This window comes from Lepus europaeus, chromosome 13 (genome assembly GCF_033115175.1).
Source record: "Lepus europaeus isolate LE1 chromosome 13, mLepTim1.pri, whole genome shotgun sequence".
NCBI lineage: Eukaryota > Metazoa > Chordata > Mammalia > Lagomorpha > Leporidae > Lepus > Lepus europaeus.
The window spans coordinates 84,441,539-84,458,502 of record NC_084839.1 but is presented as its reverse complement, the minus strand read 5'-3'; the positions used below and the strand labels follow the sequence as shown (position 1 = coordinate 84,458,502).

General features: G+C 41.8%; 1 protein-coding gene across 1 annotated transcript in view; it reads right to left on the bottom strand.

The window, feature by feature from the left end:
* The window catches only part of ANAPC1 (anaphase promoting complex subunit 1), a 98,772-nt gene that overhangs the window by 68,236 nt on the left and 13,572 nt on the right, over nucleotides 1–16,964 (bottom strand). The window contains exons 11-16 of the mRNA XM_062209850.1: nucleotides 12,763–12,858; nucleotides 11,529–11,619; nucleotides 11,351–11,416; nucleotides 3,403–3,537; nucleotides 1,025–1,165; nucleotides 583–643 (exon numbers count right to left, since the gene is read on the bottom strand). Coding sequence (XP_062065834.1) covers nucleotides 583–643; nucleotides 1,025–1,165; nucleotides 3,403–3,537; nucleotides 11,351–11,416; nucleotides 11,529–11,619; nucleotides 12,763–12,858 — 590 coding nt within the window. The remainder of the gene's footprint in view (nucleotides 1–582; nucleotides 644–1,024; nucleotides 1,166–3,402; nucleotides 3,538–11,350; nucleotides 11,417–11,528; nucleotides 11,620–12,762; nucleotides 12,859–16,964) is intronic.

Sequence of the window (16,964 nt, the reverse complement as noted above, 5' to 3'; positions counted from 1 at the left end):
AAATTCTATTCTAACATTTTATTTACCATTTTCTGCTCAGAAATCTTCTTCCTTAGGGTCTTCCAAGTTACATTTCAGTATTAAATCAATCAGATTCTAGTATGTATTAGAATATTTCTGACTCAATTATGACCATAATACTAAGTCCTATTCAATTAAGGCAATTATGCTAATGGCACATTTTACTCAAAGTTGAGAAATTTATTTTAGGATTAAAAAAGGTCATAAAATCTGCCGAGAAAGATTTCAGTTACTTAGGCTCCCTGTTTCTCAGACCTCTTGCATGGGCATGTCTCCGCATATTTTCATCTCACTACCTGGTATTCCTCAACATCTGGTCACAGAACAACAGAACGGGCCCCTCCTTCAACTATTCTCCAGCCTTATGGCACGTGTACATGGACGTGGAAAAGAACCCTCCAGCTCATTATGACTTCTCTGCAAGGGAAAAAGTTGACCCCCTGGCTTCAAAAACAGCTAAATAAATTTAAAACTCCAATTATTAAGGTTATCAGCAATTACTCCAAATTTTATGAAACAAATCAAGAGTGCACAGAAGTGAGATCTGACTCTTAATCATACCTAATTCAGATGTGGCAATTTCAGGAATAGTGATCCTAACCATGGAGCCATTACTTAGTTCCTAGTGAAAGAGCAGAAACAAAGAGGAAGTAAGTAGAATTTGAGCATTCCAAGTCTCTGAATATCTTAATCAAAATTCTTACTTTAATAAAAAAGTCTGATTTTTATAGACATCAAGAGTTATCAGCAAAAGAAGGTGACTGCCAATGAAAGACAAAAATCATGTCAATTTAAGCTTTTGTTTTCAATAAATTTTTAAAATATAAAACTTCAGAAAATTAAAGAATTACATTATAGGAAAAATTACGAAAAAAAAGGATACATCACAGATTTTTAAATCAAGTGAAATGTTTCCTTGCATTTTTAAGACAACATTTTGCATCCTAGCAAATGTCAGTCATATTTCTTGGAAAGCTATCTCATCTTTTAAAATCATACTTACTAAAGTCACTCTGTTATGGACAGGGTCTCTGACAGAATGCACGTAAGTGCCAAGCTGCTGGAAAGTACAATCCTCGTTATAGAGAGAATCGTGGAGTTTTGAGGAATCCCTCAGTTCTGGAACCGGAGACAACAGAACCACCTGTAAAAGTCATCAACAAAACAGATGAAGTATTTGTGCATAAATGAAAGAACAGGACTATTCCACTTCAGCTACAACGCTGTACCCTGCGTGGCAGACCAGGATCCTCACAGAAAACAACTAGAAAAGGAGGACAGAACAGTGAAGCAGCCGACTGAGGGTGCTGGAAAACTGTAGAAGCAACCTCAACTATAAAACTAAGACCTACAAGGGAAGGGAACTGCAGAGTGGGGCATATTTATCCTGCTTTTCCTGCTCTGGACATAATGCAATTTTTGGTGGAAAGGAACACATGTGATGGGCTGACAATGCGCAAGGAAGGCTACAGCTAAGAGTCAGAGAAGGCAGCAGCACTCTTGGCCATCTTACAGTGTAACTGGAGGGAGCCAAGGCAGACACAAACTGAGGAAATAAGACCCCAGGGGAAAGAAAGCAAAGAAATGACACCAGTACTTAGTGGTATATCCCTTATAGGCAAATGTTTGAAAATATGAGAATGTCATTTATTTGCATAACTATAAATGTGTAAATAAAACATTTAAATGATCTTAGTTATTACCTTCAGGCATTTCCTTCCAATTTTACACCTCCCATCATGTCTACTGACTCTGAATTCCTATAATTCCACATATAGGAGATCTCCAGGCGAATATTGGTCAACACTGACAGCCAATCAAGCCTAAGATGTATCTCATATGGTCCTGCTTCTACCCCAACAGTTATCAAGAACAATTCAGCTCCAGTGGTCCTGGCCCTCTGTCTAACAATACAGTCTACCAAAGAAGCAGGAAAGCTGTCAGCCAACATAGTGGACCATGGTATCCCTATGACCTGGAAAACATTTTTCATTATAAAATCTTCCAAATCATGCTCTGATGGTTCTCAAATTCCCCTCAACATTGCATGTGTTTAAAAAATAAAATGAAGTCTAGATACTATTCAATACTTGTCAGCAATACTCCTCCCTTTGAAGTGCTCCTAAACACGTACACTCATATGTCTCTAAAATGCAGCCCACTCTCCTCTGGGCTTCCAAACCTGGGAAGCAGGGTTACCCACCCAGGGTGCTGGGGATATTCTGGGCCTTGTTCCTCAGCACCTCCCCCCAGCCCAGCAGCACAAAGCCAACTGGCTGGCAACTCTGTCGTTTCCACCTCTCCCGGCTCTCACATCACTTCCCCCCTTCCTCACATATGGCCCTAGCCCAGGCCCTCTTTACACTTCTTCCACTGATACAGTCAACCTCACTTAGAGGCTAACTGGCTTCTGATCTTTAATCCTGAGATAAAACCTGTCAAAAACAGATTCTGACACTCATAAGTCCTCCCTCAGAAACAAGTAATGCCCTGACAGTCTCATTCAGAACAAAACCATCTTTTTCACCTTACAGAGTATAAATCCCAGTTCTACCACCTAATGGCTTTATGAGCTCAGACAAGTAACTGGTATATACTTCTGTGGGCCCATTTGTAAAGCAGGATCACAGATAGCTTGATCTTCTGAATAATGCTGTTTTTAGGGATTAAACAAGTTAACACCAATATAACACTTGCAAAAGTACCTACCACACAAAATATGCTCAAAGATTATGATTATTATCATGCCCTTGGCCCTGCACACCCAAGAGACTATTTATACTTCTTTAAGTAATCAATCCACAGATTTACTGAGTAGCTGTATGTTTGCAGATGGAGACATAAACATACTTTAAAAATAAATGATCTGTACTCTCCTAACTTCATGCCCATCCTGTGTGATTTCACCCTGCCCCACAGGCCCCTTTCTACCTACAGATGCCCTTTGTATCTTCACAGTCTAAGCCTAGTTGGACATGCCTCTCAGAACTGAAGCCTCCGTGCTATCCCATCATCTCATCAGAATGTATCTGCCCAAAGAACCTACCATGGCACTTTCTGATCTCATTCGTAAGTCTTCACTTATAGAAATTTAAGAAATAAGAAATCATAATTTATTACACAAACAGTGCATCCATTTCACCCAAATAAAATGTGAGATCCCTCAGTAAAAAAGAATGCATCATTTTGATCTTGCTAGCATCTTCAAAAACTACCATACTATCACAGGAAAGGTCAATTTATATAAACTAGACCAGTGATGTCTAAAAACATTTATTCTTATAGGTATTAGCTAAAATTAAATTAACCATGGAAAGAACTAGGATTTGACAAACTTCATTAAAATAATATTGATTTCTGACAATTCCTACCACTTCTTACCTCATCCATCGATCCAAGCAGTTTACTAAGAGGTTTAGGAGTACTAACACCATCAAGAGGAGTACTGGGCCGAGGCATCGTGTTGGACATTGTCAGGGAAGGAGCTGGCAGTCCAGGAATGAAAACCTTTCCCACCTTGGAGCAATAAAAACATGTGGCAAAGATACTGGCTGTAAAGATCTTACCCTTGAATAAAATGCTAAGGCAAATAAGCACATAACTCTTTTAGTACTTCAAAGTTTATATTCACCAAACACAATTATAATAAAAACAATTAAACTTTAACCAAATGATCAAATCCAGCATTTAACTTCAAACAGCTTACTATGATTTCTCTTGGTCCAATTTGTCTTCAATACTGAGGACTTTCTTTGTAGAATGGGGAATGCTAATATAATCCACACATTGTGTAAAATTCCACATACTTATTGGTGGTAAAGACATCAGGACAGTATGCTTTCAGAGGATATATGGAGCAACCTTGTTAACTAACTCATTCTCAATGCAAAGAGAAACAATATCAATTATTCCAATGAGCTAAATAAAAAAATGAGCCTGATGGGGCCAGCACTGTGGTATAGCAGGTAAAGCTGCTTGCTGCCTGTGGTACCAGCATCCCATATGGGAGCCAGTTCAAGACCCAGATGCTCCTCTTCCAATTCAGCTCTCTGCTAATGTACCTAGGAAAGCAGTGGAAGATGGCCCAATTCCTTGGGACTCTGCACCCACACGGGAGATGTGGAAGAAGCTCCTGGCTCCTAGCTTCAGATCAGCATAGCTCAGACATTGTGACCATTTGGAAAGTGAACCAACAGATGGAAGACCTCTGTCTCTCTACCCTCCCTCTCTCTCTGTAACTCTGTGCCTTTCAAATAAATAAATAAATAAATATTTCTTTAAAAATGAGCCTGAGTGATGCTCAAGAAATTAAATCCAACCCAATTTTTAAAAAGGTTCATTTATTTATTTGAAAGGTAAGATTACAAAAAAAAGGGGGGGGGGGGGGAGAACAGATGGAGGGAGAAGAAGGGAAGCAGAGAGAGCAAGAGGGAGGTAAAGATAGATATGTTGCAAGGGCCATCCTCTGCTGCTTCCCAGGATGCATGAGCAGAAAGCTGGATCAGAAGCAGAGGAGTGGGGACTAGAACTGGCACTCTGATATGGGTTAACAACCATCCCAAGCTATGGCTTAACCTGTTGTGCCACAACACCCAGGCTTATCCTAACTTAGACTGTATTCTCCATTTCACCATATGTCTCCCACCTTGAACTCTTGAAAATATCTTCCTCAAAACACCTTTACATAAGGTGGAATAAATTCTTCACTGATCTTAAAAGAATGAGTTGAGGGGCCAATGCTGTGGCATAGCCACTACTTGCAGCACCAGCATCCAATATGGGCACAGGTTTGTGTCCCAACTACTCCACTTCCAATCCAGCTCCCTGCTAATGTGCCTGGGAAAGCAGTGGAAGATGGCCCAAGTGCTTGGATCCCTGCACCCACGTGGTAGACCTGGAAGAAGCTCCTGGTTTTGGACCAGCCCAGCTCTGGCCATTTCTGCCATTTGGGGAGTGAACCAGCAGATGGAACATCTCTCTCTCTCACTCTCTCATTTTGCCTTTCAATAAATAAATAAATAAATAAATCTTTAAAAAAATTGATTGAGTTGATAATCCAAAGGGCTGCCCTTATTTATCAGCTATCCTTAAGGTTCTTAGGAAAAACAAAACAGAAATTCACATCCAGTCTGAAAACTTGATAAGACTAAAAGATGTGCAAAACTAAAGTGAAAATTTAACAATAAGCATCTCTATTAATATATTAATCAAAAGCTAATAAAGGGACCAACGCTGTGGTCCCAGCTCCAGCCATTGCTGCCAGCAGATGGAAGACCTCTCTTTCTGTGTGTGTCTCTCTCTTTGTAACTCTTTCAAATAAATAAAAAATAAATCTTAAAAAAAAAAAAAAGCTAATAAAATAAGTTGCCCAAATAAAATCCTTATGCTTAAGAAACAAATGAAGGTTAGGCATTTGGCATAGCCATTAATATCCTACTTGGAACATGTGCATCTCACATTGGAGAGCACAGGTTCAAGTTCTAGTTCTGTGTCCAATCCAGGCTTCCTGATGATGTGCACCCTGGGAGGCAGCAGGTGATAGCTCAAGTAGTTGGGTCCCTACCACAAGTGGGAAACCCAGACTGAGTTCTGGGCTCTTGAATTCAGTCTGGGCCATCCCCAGCTGTTTCAGGCACTGGGGAAGCAAACAAGTGGATGAATGTCTCTGTGCTTTAAAAAAAAAAAAAAGATAACGAGAGCTAGCATAAAGTCTTAAAAAAGCTAACAGAAACTGCCAGTTGAGGGTCAGCACTGTGGTTCAAGTCGAAGGCTTCCAATCCAGCTTCCTGTTAATGCATCTGGGACGGCAGCGGAAGACGACACAAGTACTTGGCCTCTGCTATCTACGTGGGAGACCCAAATGGAGATCCTGGCTGTTGCAGTTATTTCAAGAGTAAACCAGCAGACAGAAGATCAATCTCTCTGTCATTCTGTCTCTCCTTCTCTCTCTCTCTGCCTTTCAACTAAAGAATAAGAAACCCCTAGTTCATAAAAAGGTGAAGTAAGCACATTCCATGCTACTCCTCCCACAAATTACCAAAGGAAAACAAAAACACTGCACAAAATTTATGATGCAAACAACAGAGAACTATGAAAGGTAAGAAATGCAGGCTGGCTAGGAACACTGATACCCAGGAGTGACCCAAAGATGAATTCTCTAGGTTTTGTTTTTTACTTTTTCATCTTCTTACAAATCTGGCCTGAGATTCTCAGGGGGCCTACAATCCAGACATGCCCACAGACAGGCAAGAGAGACCATAAGAAAACGTGCTTTTTCTAGCCGAAGTGTTGGGAAAAGAGTGACCAAGCTGGACACCATACTTGCACACTTGAAGCAAACACTGAAAAAAAGTTAAGAGCCCTCTGCTCCTCCTTCCCAGGAGCTGTGACCTGGAGATTGAGTGGCACCCTCGCCCCTCCCCAGGAGATGGGGACCAGCCAACCCACATTCCTGCCTCCTCAGCAGGCACTGCAGCTGCAGAGCTCCACGCAGGTGGAAGCCTGTCTATCACTGCAGGGGGCAGTACCGCTCCTCCTCCCACCTGAGCAGCTGCTGCGACTAGGGGAGGAGCCTCAGCTTTCATCCTCATCCTACAACAACAAGGAAGCATACAAGAAAGAACAGAGATTGACAAATACATAAACACAGCCTCAGGGACCTGTGTGTGGAACATCAGCAAAATAGCTAATATTCATTACTATTCATTAGACAACCAGAAGAGGAAAAAAAGTATGGAGTTGAAAAATATTTGTTAAAAAATGTCTAAGCATCATCCAAACTGAGTGACCTGTAGCTTCAACAAGCTGTATGATACTTAACAGGATTAAATCCAAAGATACCCACACCAGACATATCATAATAAAATTTCTGAAAACAAAGAAAAACTTATAGAAGTAGGCACAAAAAAAAGAAGACTTACTGCCAGGGACAGCAAGACCAAAAACAGTAAGTCTTGCATCAGAAACCACAGAACCAGAAAGAAATAGCAGTTTTCAAATGCCCAAAGGAAAAAACCTGTCAACCTCGAATTCTATGTCCCAGTAAAAGATCTTCAGGAAATGAAAGCAAAACAAAGACATTCTCAGATGAAAGAGAACTGTAAGAAATTAGGGCCAGCAGATCTGCAATAAAAGAATGACAAGAGAATGATTCAAAAGGAAAAGGAAATGACAGAAGGGATACCTGGAACATAAGAATAATTTTCACATATTTTTAAAAGTATTTAATATTTTATACTTGAAATGAAAAACTGTAACTTTGTCGAATGTGGTTTTCTATGTGTAGACAAGTAATAATTAAGACAGCTTAATCACAGGGTAGCAGCCAGCAATGTAGCTCACTGGGTTAAGATGGAAGCTCTACGCTGGCATTCCATATGAGCACAGGTTCAAGTTCTGGCTACTCTACTTCCAATCTAGTTTTCAGCTATTGCTCCTGGGAAAGTAGTGGAAGATGGCCTGAGTGCTTGGGGCCCTGCCACCAACATGGGAGATCCAGTTGTAGCATGGCCCAGCCCTGGCGGATGAGGCCATTTGAGGAGTGAACCAACAACGAGCAAATGGAAAAATTCTCTCTAACTCTGCCTTTCCATTACAAAATAAATAAGTAAATCATAGAGTAAAGTGATCTATAAGGGGTCATGCAAATAAGAACAGGCAGTGGTAAGTCACAGACATATACATACATATACACTGTAAACTCTGGAATAATAACAAAATGTTTAGGGAATCCACAGAAAAGGGAACCAGAGGATGAAAAGAACAGGGGCAAGAGAAAACAAGTTCTAAGTGGTAGATTTAATTTCAGCAAGACACCAACTGTATTAAATGTATATGGCTTAACACAACAATTAAATAGAGATTGGCAAAAAGGATTAAAAAAAATACAACTCAATTACATGCTGACTACAGAAATTCATATCAAATATAAAGACGCAGATAGGTTAAAAGTAAAAGTATGGGAAAAAAGATGCATCATGTGAACACTAATGAAAAGAAAGCTGGAATGGCTATTGAGTGGACTTCCAAAGACAATGACCAGGGACAGAGAGAGACTTCAGTTAAACACAAAGGGCCAAACTACCAAGAAATCATATAAATACTAAATGTGTAAAAACCAAACAACAGAATTGTAAAGTAAGCAACTGAAGGCCTCTACCAAAATGCTACTAGAATTTAAAGTTGGTTTATGAAAGTTGCAGAATAAAACTGAATACAAAAAAATCAATTATATTTCTATATATCAGCAAGAACACTTGGGGGGCCAGCACTGTAGCACAGTGGGTTAAGCCACCACCTGCAGCACTGGCATCCTATATGGGTGTCAGTTTGAGTCCAGGTTGCTCCACTTCCAATCCAGCTCCCTGCTAATGGCCTGGGAAAAGCAGCAGAAGATGGCCCCAGTTACTGGATTCCTGCCACCCACATTAGAGACCCAGAAGCAGCCCCTGGCTGAGGCTTCAGCCCGGCATAGCCCTGGCCACTGAGGCCATTTGGGGTGTGAACCAGCGGATGGAAGATCTGTTTTTCTCTCTTTCTCCTTCTCTCTCTGTAACACTTTCAAATAATTTTTTTTAAAGTGCATTTGGAAATTAAAATTTTTAAATAGCATGAAAAACTGTGAAATATTTAGGGATAAAACTGATAAAAGATATATTAGACCTAGCAGAAATATTGATGGATTTATCCTATTTATGGATCAAAAAACTAAATATTATAAAGATGACAATCATCCTCCCAATTTATCTACAGATTTAACCCAATCCCTATCAAAATCCTAACAGCCATGACAAGATGGAATAGAAAGATATCACACTTTTCCAAACCACAGCCAAAGGTCCTAGCTATTCTATATAAAATAATCATACGATTCTGCAGGACACAGAGAACACAGACCACCTATACCTCGGGATCCAAAAAGTGGCATGATAATGAATTCCCTGGGCTTTTATGACCTGGTACAAGAGAAACTGACAACCCAGAGACACCATAGCAGCAGACGAAAAGAAAACAAAGGCCCAAGAAATCCTGCTTCCTGAAAAACTAGGAAAAGAATAACCTATCAATACAAAACTTTTATACAACATCAGCTGACTCCAAACACCATGTAAAAAACTGCCCCGCAGGCCGGCGCCGCGGCTCAACAGGCTAATCCTCCGCCTTGCGGCGCCGGCACACCGGGTTCTAGTCCCGGTCGGGGCACCGATCCTGTCCCGGTTGCCCCTCTTCCAGGCCAGCTCTCTGCTGTGGCCAGGGAGTGCAGTGGAGGATGGCCCAAGTGTTTGGGCTCTGCACCCCATGGGAGACCAGGATAAGCACCTGGCTCCTGCCATCGGAACAGCGCGGTGCGCCGGCCGCAGCGCGCTACCGCGGCGGCCATTGGAGGGTGAACCAACGGCAAAGGAAGTCCTTTCTCTCTGTCTCTCTCTCTCTCTCACTGTCCACTCTGCCTGTCAAAAATAAAAAAAAAAAAAAAAAAAAAAAAAAAAAACTGCCCCGCATTTCCTAGCCCCTTAGTAGAGGCCAAGGGGGGAGCCCAGGTGTTCACCCTCAGCAAGGCATCAATTTGAGGGTGTGGAAGACAAACAGTACTACAGATCTGCAAGAATGTAAAGAATTCAGAACTCTCACACACTGCTGGAGGCAAACAGTAGGGGGAGAAGCTGTAAATTAATACAACTTACCCTCTGAAAAACAACCTGGTGCTGCAGGCCAACTTAAATATGCATATTCTCTGGCCGGGCTGTGGCTCACTTGGCTAATCCTCAACCTGCAGTGCAGCACCCCAGGGTTCTAGTCCCCGTTGGGGTGCCAGGTACTAGTCCCGGTTGCTCCTCTTCCAGTCCAGCTCTCTGCTGTGGCTTGGGAGGGCAGTGGAGGATGGCCCAAGTGCTTGGTTCCCTGCACCCGCATAGGAGACCAGGAGGAAGTACCTGGCTACTGGCTTCGGATCAGCACAGCGCCGGCCATAGCAGCCATTAGGGGAGTGAACCAATGGAAGGAAGACCTTTCTCTCTGTCTCTCTCTCACGGTCTATAACTTTCTCTCTCTGTCTCTCTCTCTCTCTCACTGTCTAACTCTGGCAAAAAAATTTAAAAATATGCATATTCTCTAAAACCAGGAGACATATATAAAGATTTGTTTAAGGGAGTATTTAACAGAGGAATCAAACAACACAAACAATCCTAGTGATTATAAAATAAAAATTTTGGTGTAACAAAACAATACTGCATACCAGTGAGTAAACAGCAGCTATACATCAACAGGCAAATCTAAAGAAATTTATGCAAGTATAATATTAAAAAAATAAGAAGTTGGGAAAGAGCACGTGGTATGATTTCCTTTATATAAAGATTCATGAGCAAGAAAAATAAAACAACTCATTCTTCAGTGACATGTATTTGCAAAAACTAATAATGAAAATAAGTTAGTGATTTATTGCAAAAGTCAGGATGAGGGGTGCAGCAGGAATAGGGATGCAGCCAGCCAAAGACACTACTAACATTTTACTTCTTTTATTTATTTACTTACTTACTTACTTACTTATTTTTAAGGTTTATTTTGAAAGAGTTAGAAAGAGGGAGAGACAGCCAGCGCTGGCTAGGCTGAGGCCAGGAGCTACATCTGGGTCTCCCACGTGGGTAGCAGGGACCCAAACACTTGGGCCGACTTCTGCTGCTTTTCCCAGGCCATTAGCAGGGAGCTGATAGGACATGAAGCAGCCAGGACACAATCCTATAGGGGATGTCAACACCATAGACACTGGCTTTACTCTCAAGGCTACAATGCTGGCTCTAACATTCTACCTTTTTTTTTTTTTTTTTTTCCAAAGATTTATTTATTCAGTTAGTTGAGAGGTAGAGTTACAGACAGAGAGGGAGAGACAGAGAGAAAGGTCCTCCATCTGCTGGTTCACTCCCCAAATGGCCGCAATGGCCAGAGATGTGCTGATCGGAAGCCAGGAGGCAGGAGCTTCTTCCAGGTCTCCCATGCGGGTGTAGGGGCCCAAGGAGTTGGGCCATCTTCCACTGCTTTCCCAGGCCATAGCAGAGAGCTGGATCAGAAGACTCAATTGCATAAAAACAGTCTACTTTTACTCATTAATGGATTCTCATCTGTGCAAGCTAGTGCCAAGGCATTTAACGGCAATGAGTGCTAACACTCCAAATTAGGACCAGTCTAAACTGAGAACTTCATCTCCAACTCTTAACAAAACTCTTCTGGCAAACTGTATAGACAGGAGGTAACAAATTTTAACATCACATTAAAGTAACATTAAAAAATCATAACGGGGGCAGTGCTACTAAAGGCATAACTACTTATTCCTTACCCGAACCACTCCTGTATACAGCACCAAGTTTCCACTGCCTTCCAAGACCAGCATGGTGTCTATCTTCTAAAAAAAGAAATAACTTTTATCTTTTAATCTGAAAAAATTAACAGACTTTTCAGCAGAAAAATCTGCTGATGAACAATTTTCTAGTTTTCAGACATGTGCCTGTATTTACCTCCACTGGTGCTGCATCTTTTGCATGTATATTGGTGACAGAGCCAAAGATGAGCTGGGTTTTATCATTACTCTCTTGGAACTTCACACAGCTAAATAATAAAATAAAAATAAATAAACTACTGATATATGCAACAATCTGTATGGTCCTAGGAGTATTATGCTTAATGGAGAAAGATAATCTCAAAAGGCTAAGTACTTTTTTATTACATTTACATACATTCTCAAATGGAAAACTCAGAATAGATTAGTGCTGTTAGGGTGAGAGATGCAGGGGGCTATGGTGTGTGTGACTATAAAGGGGCAGAATAAAGGATATCTTTAAGGAGTTATTTTGGATCTTGTGGTGTTTACACAAATCTACACATGAAAAAAAGTCACATAAAACCATATACACAAGTGGGTACATGTAAAATGGATGGAAACTGACAAAAGGTACAGGGGTCACAGTGATGTCAATTTTCTGGTTTTAATAATGTATTGTAGTTACATAAGATGGTACCTCTTGGTGAAAAAGGTCCAGGATACACAGGACATCTCTATTATTTTGAAATTTCCTGTTATCTACATAATTATTTCAAGTAAAAAAGGTACATATAGGGACAAAATATCTAAAGACATTTCACCTGAGAAGACAAATGAATCATTACAAGGGAAGACAGCCAATATCAGAAGGTATTATGGATATGCAAATCAAACCCACAAGAATGACAATACCTAGTATTCTAGGATAAAGAGCAATGAACATATGCTATTTGTGGGAACCTAAAATGGCGCAGCTTATTAAAGAAGTATTATTTTAAAAAAAAAAGTTTAACAGATGTATTCATACATGTTACAGCATGGGGGATCCTAACAAACATCAGGCTAAAAGAAAAGAGCTGAACACACAAAAAACTATATAATGTCAGTTGATAGGTACTCAGTGTCCAGAAAATATTTATGTATAAAGGCAGAAAGTCTACAGAATGGTTGCTTGAGGCTGGAAATCGCAAATGGGCACAAGAGAATCTTTTTATGAAGACAGAAATGGTTTAAAACTGGATTGCAGGGATGGCTGAATAACTATAAATTTACTAAAGATTATTTGGCTGTACACTTATAACATGTCAACTTGATGAAATGTACACTACTACTCAATAAAGCTCTTAATCAAAGAAAAAAAGAAAAAAAGAGAAAGAGAAAAACAACCTAAATTATTTACAACAGAAATAATGGGAAATATATGTACTTACCGTAACTGGAGCTGAGACTCTACTAAAAAGCACAAGAACTTTTGTCCACACAGATCAGTTGTAATAAACACTTTTGAGGCTTGTGAACTTTTCTCCCTGTGCAAGACATATTAATAAAGTAATTGTCAGTATTGGTCCAAAACTACCATGATCGTTAAGTCTGACATCTTCTGCAAGAAATCTAAAAACTACTTGGATCAAACAATGGCTTTGAAGACACAAAAACACAAGACTTAAACTTCATGATCTCTAAGATATCTTTTAGTTTGATTCTGAGCCCATTACACACAGTTTTTGGGAAAACTCACAATAAATGTAATCATCACTAGTGGACTTTTTAATTCCATACTATGCAAGTCACCTACCTACAAAGTAACACAGACTTGAAATTCAGGGTCAGATTTTTTTATAGCATGCCCTATCCTTTCTGCCCTCTCTCCTGCTCAGGATCAGTCCCCACTTCACATCTCTTTCCTAGCCAGATCTCTAATTCCCATACCTTTCTTTCTTTAAAGTAGTACGGAAGATTACAATCCTTTGAGATACAGATCCGTAATACATTCAACCTACTAATGAGGCATTCAAAGAAGGATGATTATTAAATGGAGGAAATTTGGGGTCAGTGTTGTGGCAAAGCAGATAAAAGTCACCACCTGCGATGCCCAGCACCCTGGAAGGGTGCCAGTTCACATCCCTTTTCTACTTCCGATCCAGCTGCCTGCTAGTGGCCTGGAAAAGCAGTGAAAGATGGTCCAAGTGTTTAGGTCCCCACCACCCACAGATGAAACTCCTGGCTCCTGGCTTTGGCCTGGTCTAGCCTAGGCCATTGTAGCCATTTAGGGAATGAAACTGTGGATGGAAGATCTCTCTCACTCTGTCTCTCCCTCTCTGTAACTCTGACTTTCAAATAAATAAATCTTTAAAACAAAAAAAAAAGGTGGGAAAATTCTATTTTATATATGAGGAGGAAAAAAACAGAGAACTTACTCAACACTATTCACATATTTACTTCCCTGAGCCTTCCTAAGCCCCTCCAGCACCTGCTAAGATGATGCATTTGCCTTTTATTGCACGGAGAAAACAAGGCTGCAAGGTATGAATGCAAACTCCTACCCTATGTATTTGATCAACCATCACTTCTCTCTCCCCAAGGCTAATCTCTCCCCTCGGGCTCCTTTCTGGTTCCTTGTTCCACCAATCATTTCCTCTTCCCTGTAATTTAAATGCTTTCCCTGCTAAGTCCCTGTTACCTACTCTCTCATTAATGAAGGTACTGACATATGAAGTTGGACTAAGGTGATATAAAGTACTCACTAATGTGGCTGGATATAAAAAAATGATACTGTTGTTAGATAAGTAAATATTCTTTTTATTTATTTATTGACAGGCAGAGTGGACAGTGAGAGACAGAGACAGAGAGAGAAAGGTCTTCCTTTTGCTGTTGGTTCACCCTCCAATGGTCGCCATGGCTAGCACGCTGCGGCCGGCGCACCACACTGATCTGAAGCCAGGAGCCAGGTGCTTCTCCTGGTCTCCCCTGCAGGTGCAGGGCCCAAGTACTTGGGCCATCCTCCACTGCCTTCCCGGGTCACAGCAGAGAGCTGGCCTGGAAGAGGGGCAACCTGGACAGAATCTGGCGCCCTGACCGGGACTAGAACCCAGGGTGCCGGTGCCGCAGGCAGAGGATTAGCCTATTGAGCCACGGCGCTGGCCTATTTATTTATTTTTATCTATTTGAGACACAGAAAGAGATAAAGACAGGCAAGGAGCTCTCATCCACTGGTTCACTCCTCAAATGACTGCAGTGACCCAGGCCAGGCCAGGCCAGACAAAAGCTGGGAGCTGAGAACTCAACCCAGGCCTCCCACCTGGGAGACAGGAATACCTGAACTACTTGAACCAAGTGTGCGCTAGCAGAAAGCTGGACTACGGGGCAGACAGGACTCAAATCAGACACTCCAATATGGAATGCAGGGGTCCCAGACAGCACCTTTATCACTTATGCCAAATGCCTGTGCCTGTTCTTACTTTTTAGATACACATACAAGGTACTTAGGGGTAAAATATCATAAAGATTAATTATTAGTGATATATTACAGCAAAAACAAACTCTTTTTGACCCAGAGACGCCCTCTCAGCTGGTTTTATATCCTCATCCCCATTTAAAGGCAGACTCCTTTCAACAGTCCATGCGAGAGGGGGTCCCAAGATGGCGGTACATCACCAGGACAATCCAGGTCACATGAGGCAAAACAGATAGTTAAAAAGGAGAAAAGATACACACAGGAGATAGAGCTGTAGGAAATTCACGACGGGAAGCCCAGAAAATCAACAGAGATTGAGCAGGTCGATGCTGAAAGATCAAATAAGAAAGGGAAGTGGCAGAGGCATGGACTGGGAAGGCCAGCACCAGGCGCCAGTCCCCAGTAGACCAGATAAGATGGGAAATTGCGGGGCCACAGAACAGCAGTGGAAGGGAGAGCTCAGCGAATTGCTTTTGAAGTTCCACACGGGAAAAAGAGAAGGTTTAGAGGAACAGAGAGCTCAGGCACCCCCCTTCTCATCTCCCTCCCCCACCTCTCCCCACCTGGACCTGCAGCCAACTGGGAGAAGCTATCTTGTTTGTTTACATTTTCTAACGTAAGCAGGGGACTGCTGCCTGTGCTTCCCATGCACATGTCCATCAATTTCGGGGGCCACGTCACCACACCCCCCACTCAGGAACAAGGACAACATTATTTCAGAAAAATTTCTTCCCCACCACATAAGCCATACAACAAGGAGAAGTCCTGAATATCCACCACTGAGTAGGAAGTCAGGCCCCAGTAGGTGGGGCTCCACAATGTACCAGAGCTCATACCTGCCTCCACCATGACTGAGAAGTGAGCTGGGCTCCAGCAGGGCGGGCTCTGTGCTTCTACTTGCAATGCACAGACACACAGCAGCTCATAACAGAGGACACCTCACAAGAAAATCTCTACAGATTAGGGATGCAGTTTGTTAAGCAAGGCGATGTAATCCTAACACACCACAGACTAACACCGGGGGTGTCCCACAACTGTGAGGACATGGGCAGGTTACATAACAGAAGTGAACAACCTCCTCTAACCGAAGAACCAGAGGAAAGATACAAAGCCCTGTGGGGGCCTTACATTGGCTACCTCCTCCACTCTGGAATACTGAACAGAGCACCCAGGCCACATTCAGCACACACCTCTTGGAACTCACTAAAAGTACAGACATTCCACTAAATCACAAGGACACAAAGAGAAAAGCAACCAGACCAAAAAAAAAAAAAAAACACAAATGCTGAAAAACAAAGGAAACACAAAGACTGAAATTGAAAGGATGAAAAAGATAATCCATGCTAACAGAAACCAAAAAAGAGCTGGTGTAGCCATCCTAATAACAGACAAAATAGAATTTAACACAAAAACTACTAAAATAGACAAAGAAGGACAATATATAATGATTAAGGATCAATTCAACACGAAGATGTGACTATCAAGCCGGCACCGCGGCTCAATAGGCTAATCCTCCGCCTGTGGCACCGGCACCCTGGGTTCTAGTCCCAGTCGGGGCGCCAGATTCTATCCCGGTTGCCCCTCTTCCAGTCCAGCTCTCTGCTCTGGTCCGGGAGTGCAGTGAAGGATGGCCCAAGTGCTTGGGCCCTGCACCCCATGGGAGACCAGGAGAAGCACCTGGTTCCTGCCTTCGGATCAGCGCGGTGCACCGGCCGCAGCGTGCCAGCCACGGCGGCCATTGGAGGGTGAACCAACGGCAAAAGGAAGACCTTTCTCCCTGTCTCTCTCTCACTGTCCACTCTGCCTGACCAAAAAAAAAAAAAAAAAATGTGACTATCATAAATGTATAGGCATCTAATTACAGGGCATCTGGCTATCTAAAAGAAATGTCAATGGATTTAAAGGGAGATATAGACTCAAATACAATAGTAATGGAGGACTTCAATACCCCACTTTCAGCAATGGAAAGATCAACCATACAGAAAATCAACAAGGAAGCAACAGAGTTAATCGACACTACAGACCTAGCAGATATCTACAGAGCCTTCTACCCTACAGGCACAAAGTACACATTTTTCTCACCAGTGCATGGAACTTTCTCTAGGATTGGTCACATGCTAGCCCATAAAGCAAATCTCACCAAATTCAAAAAAACAGAAATCATACCATGCATCTTTT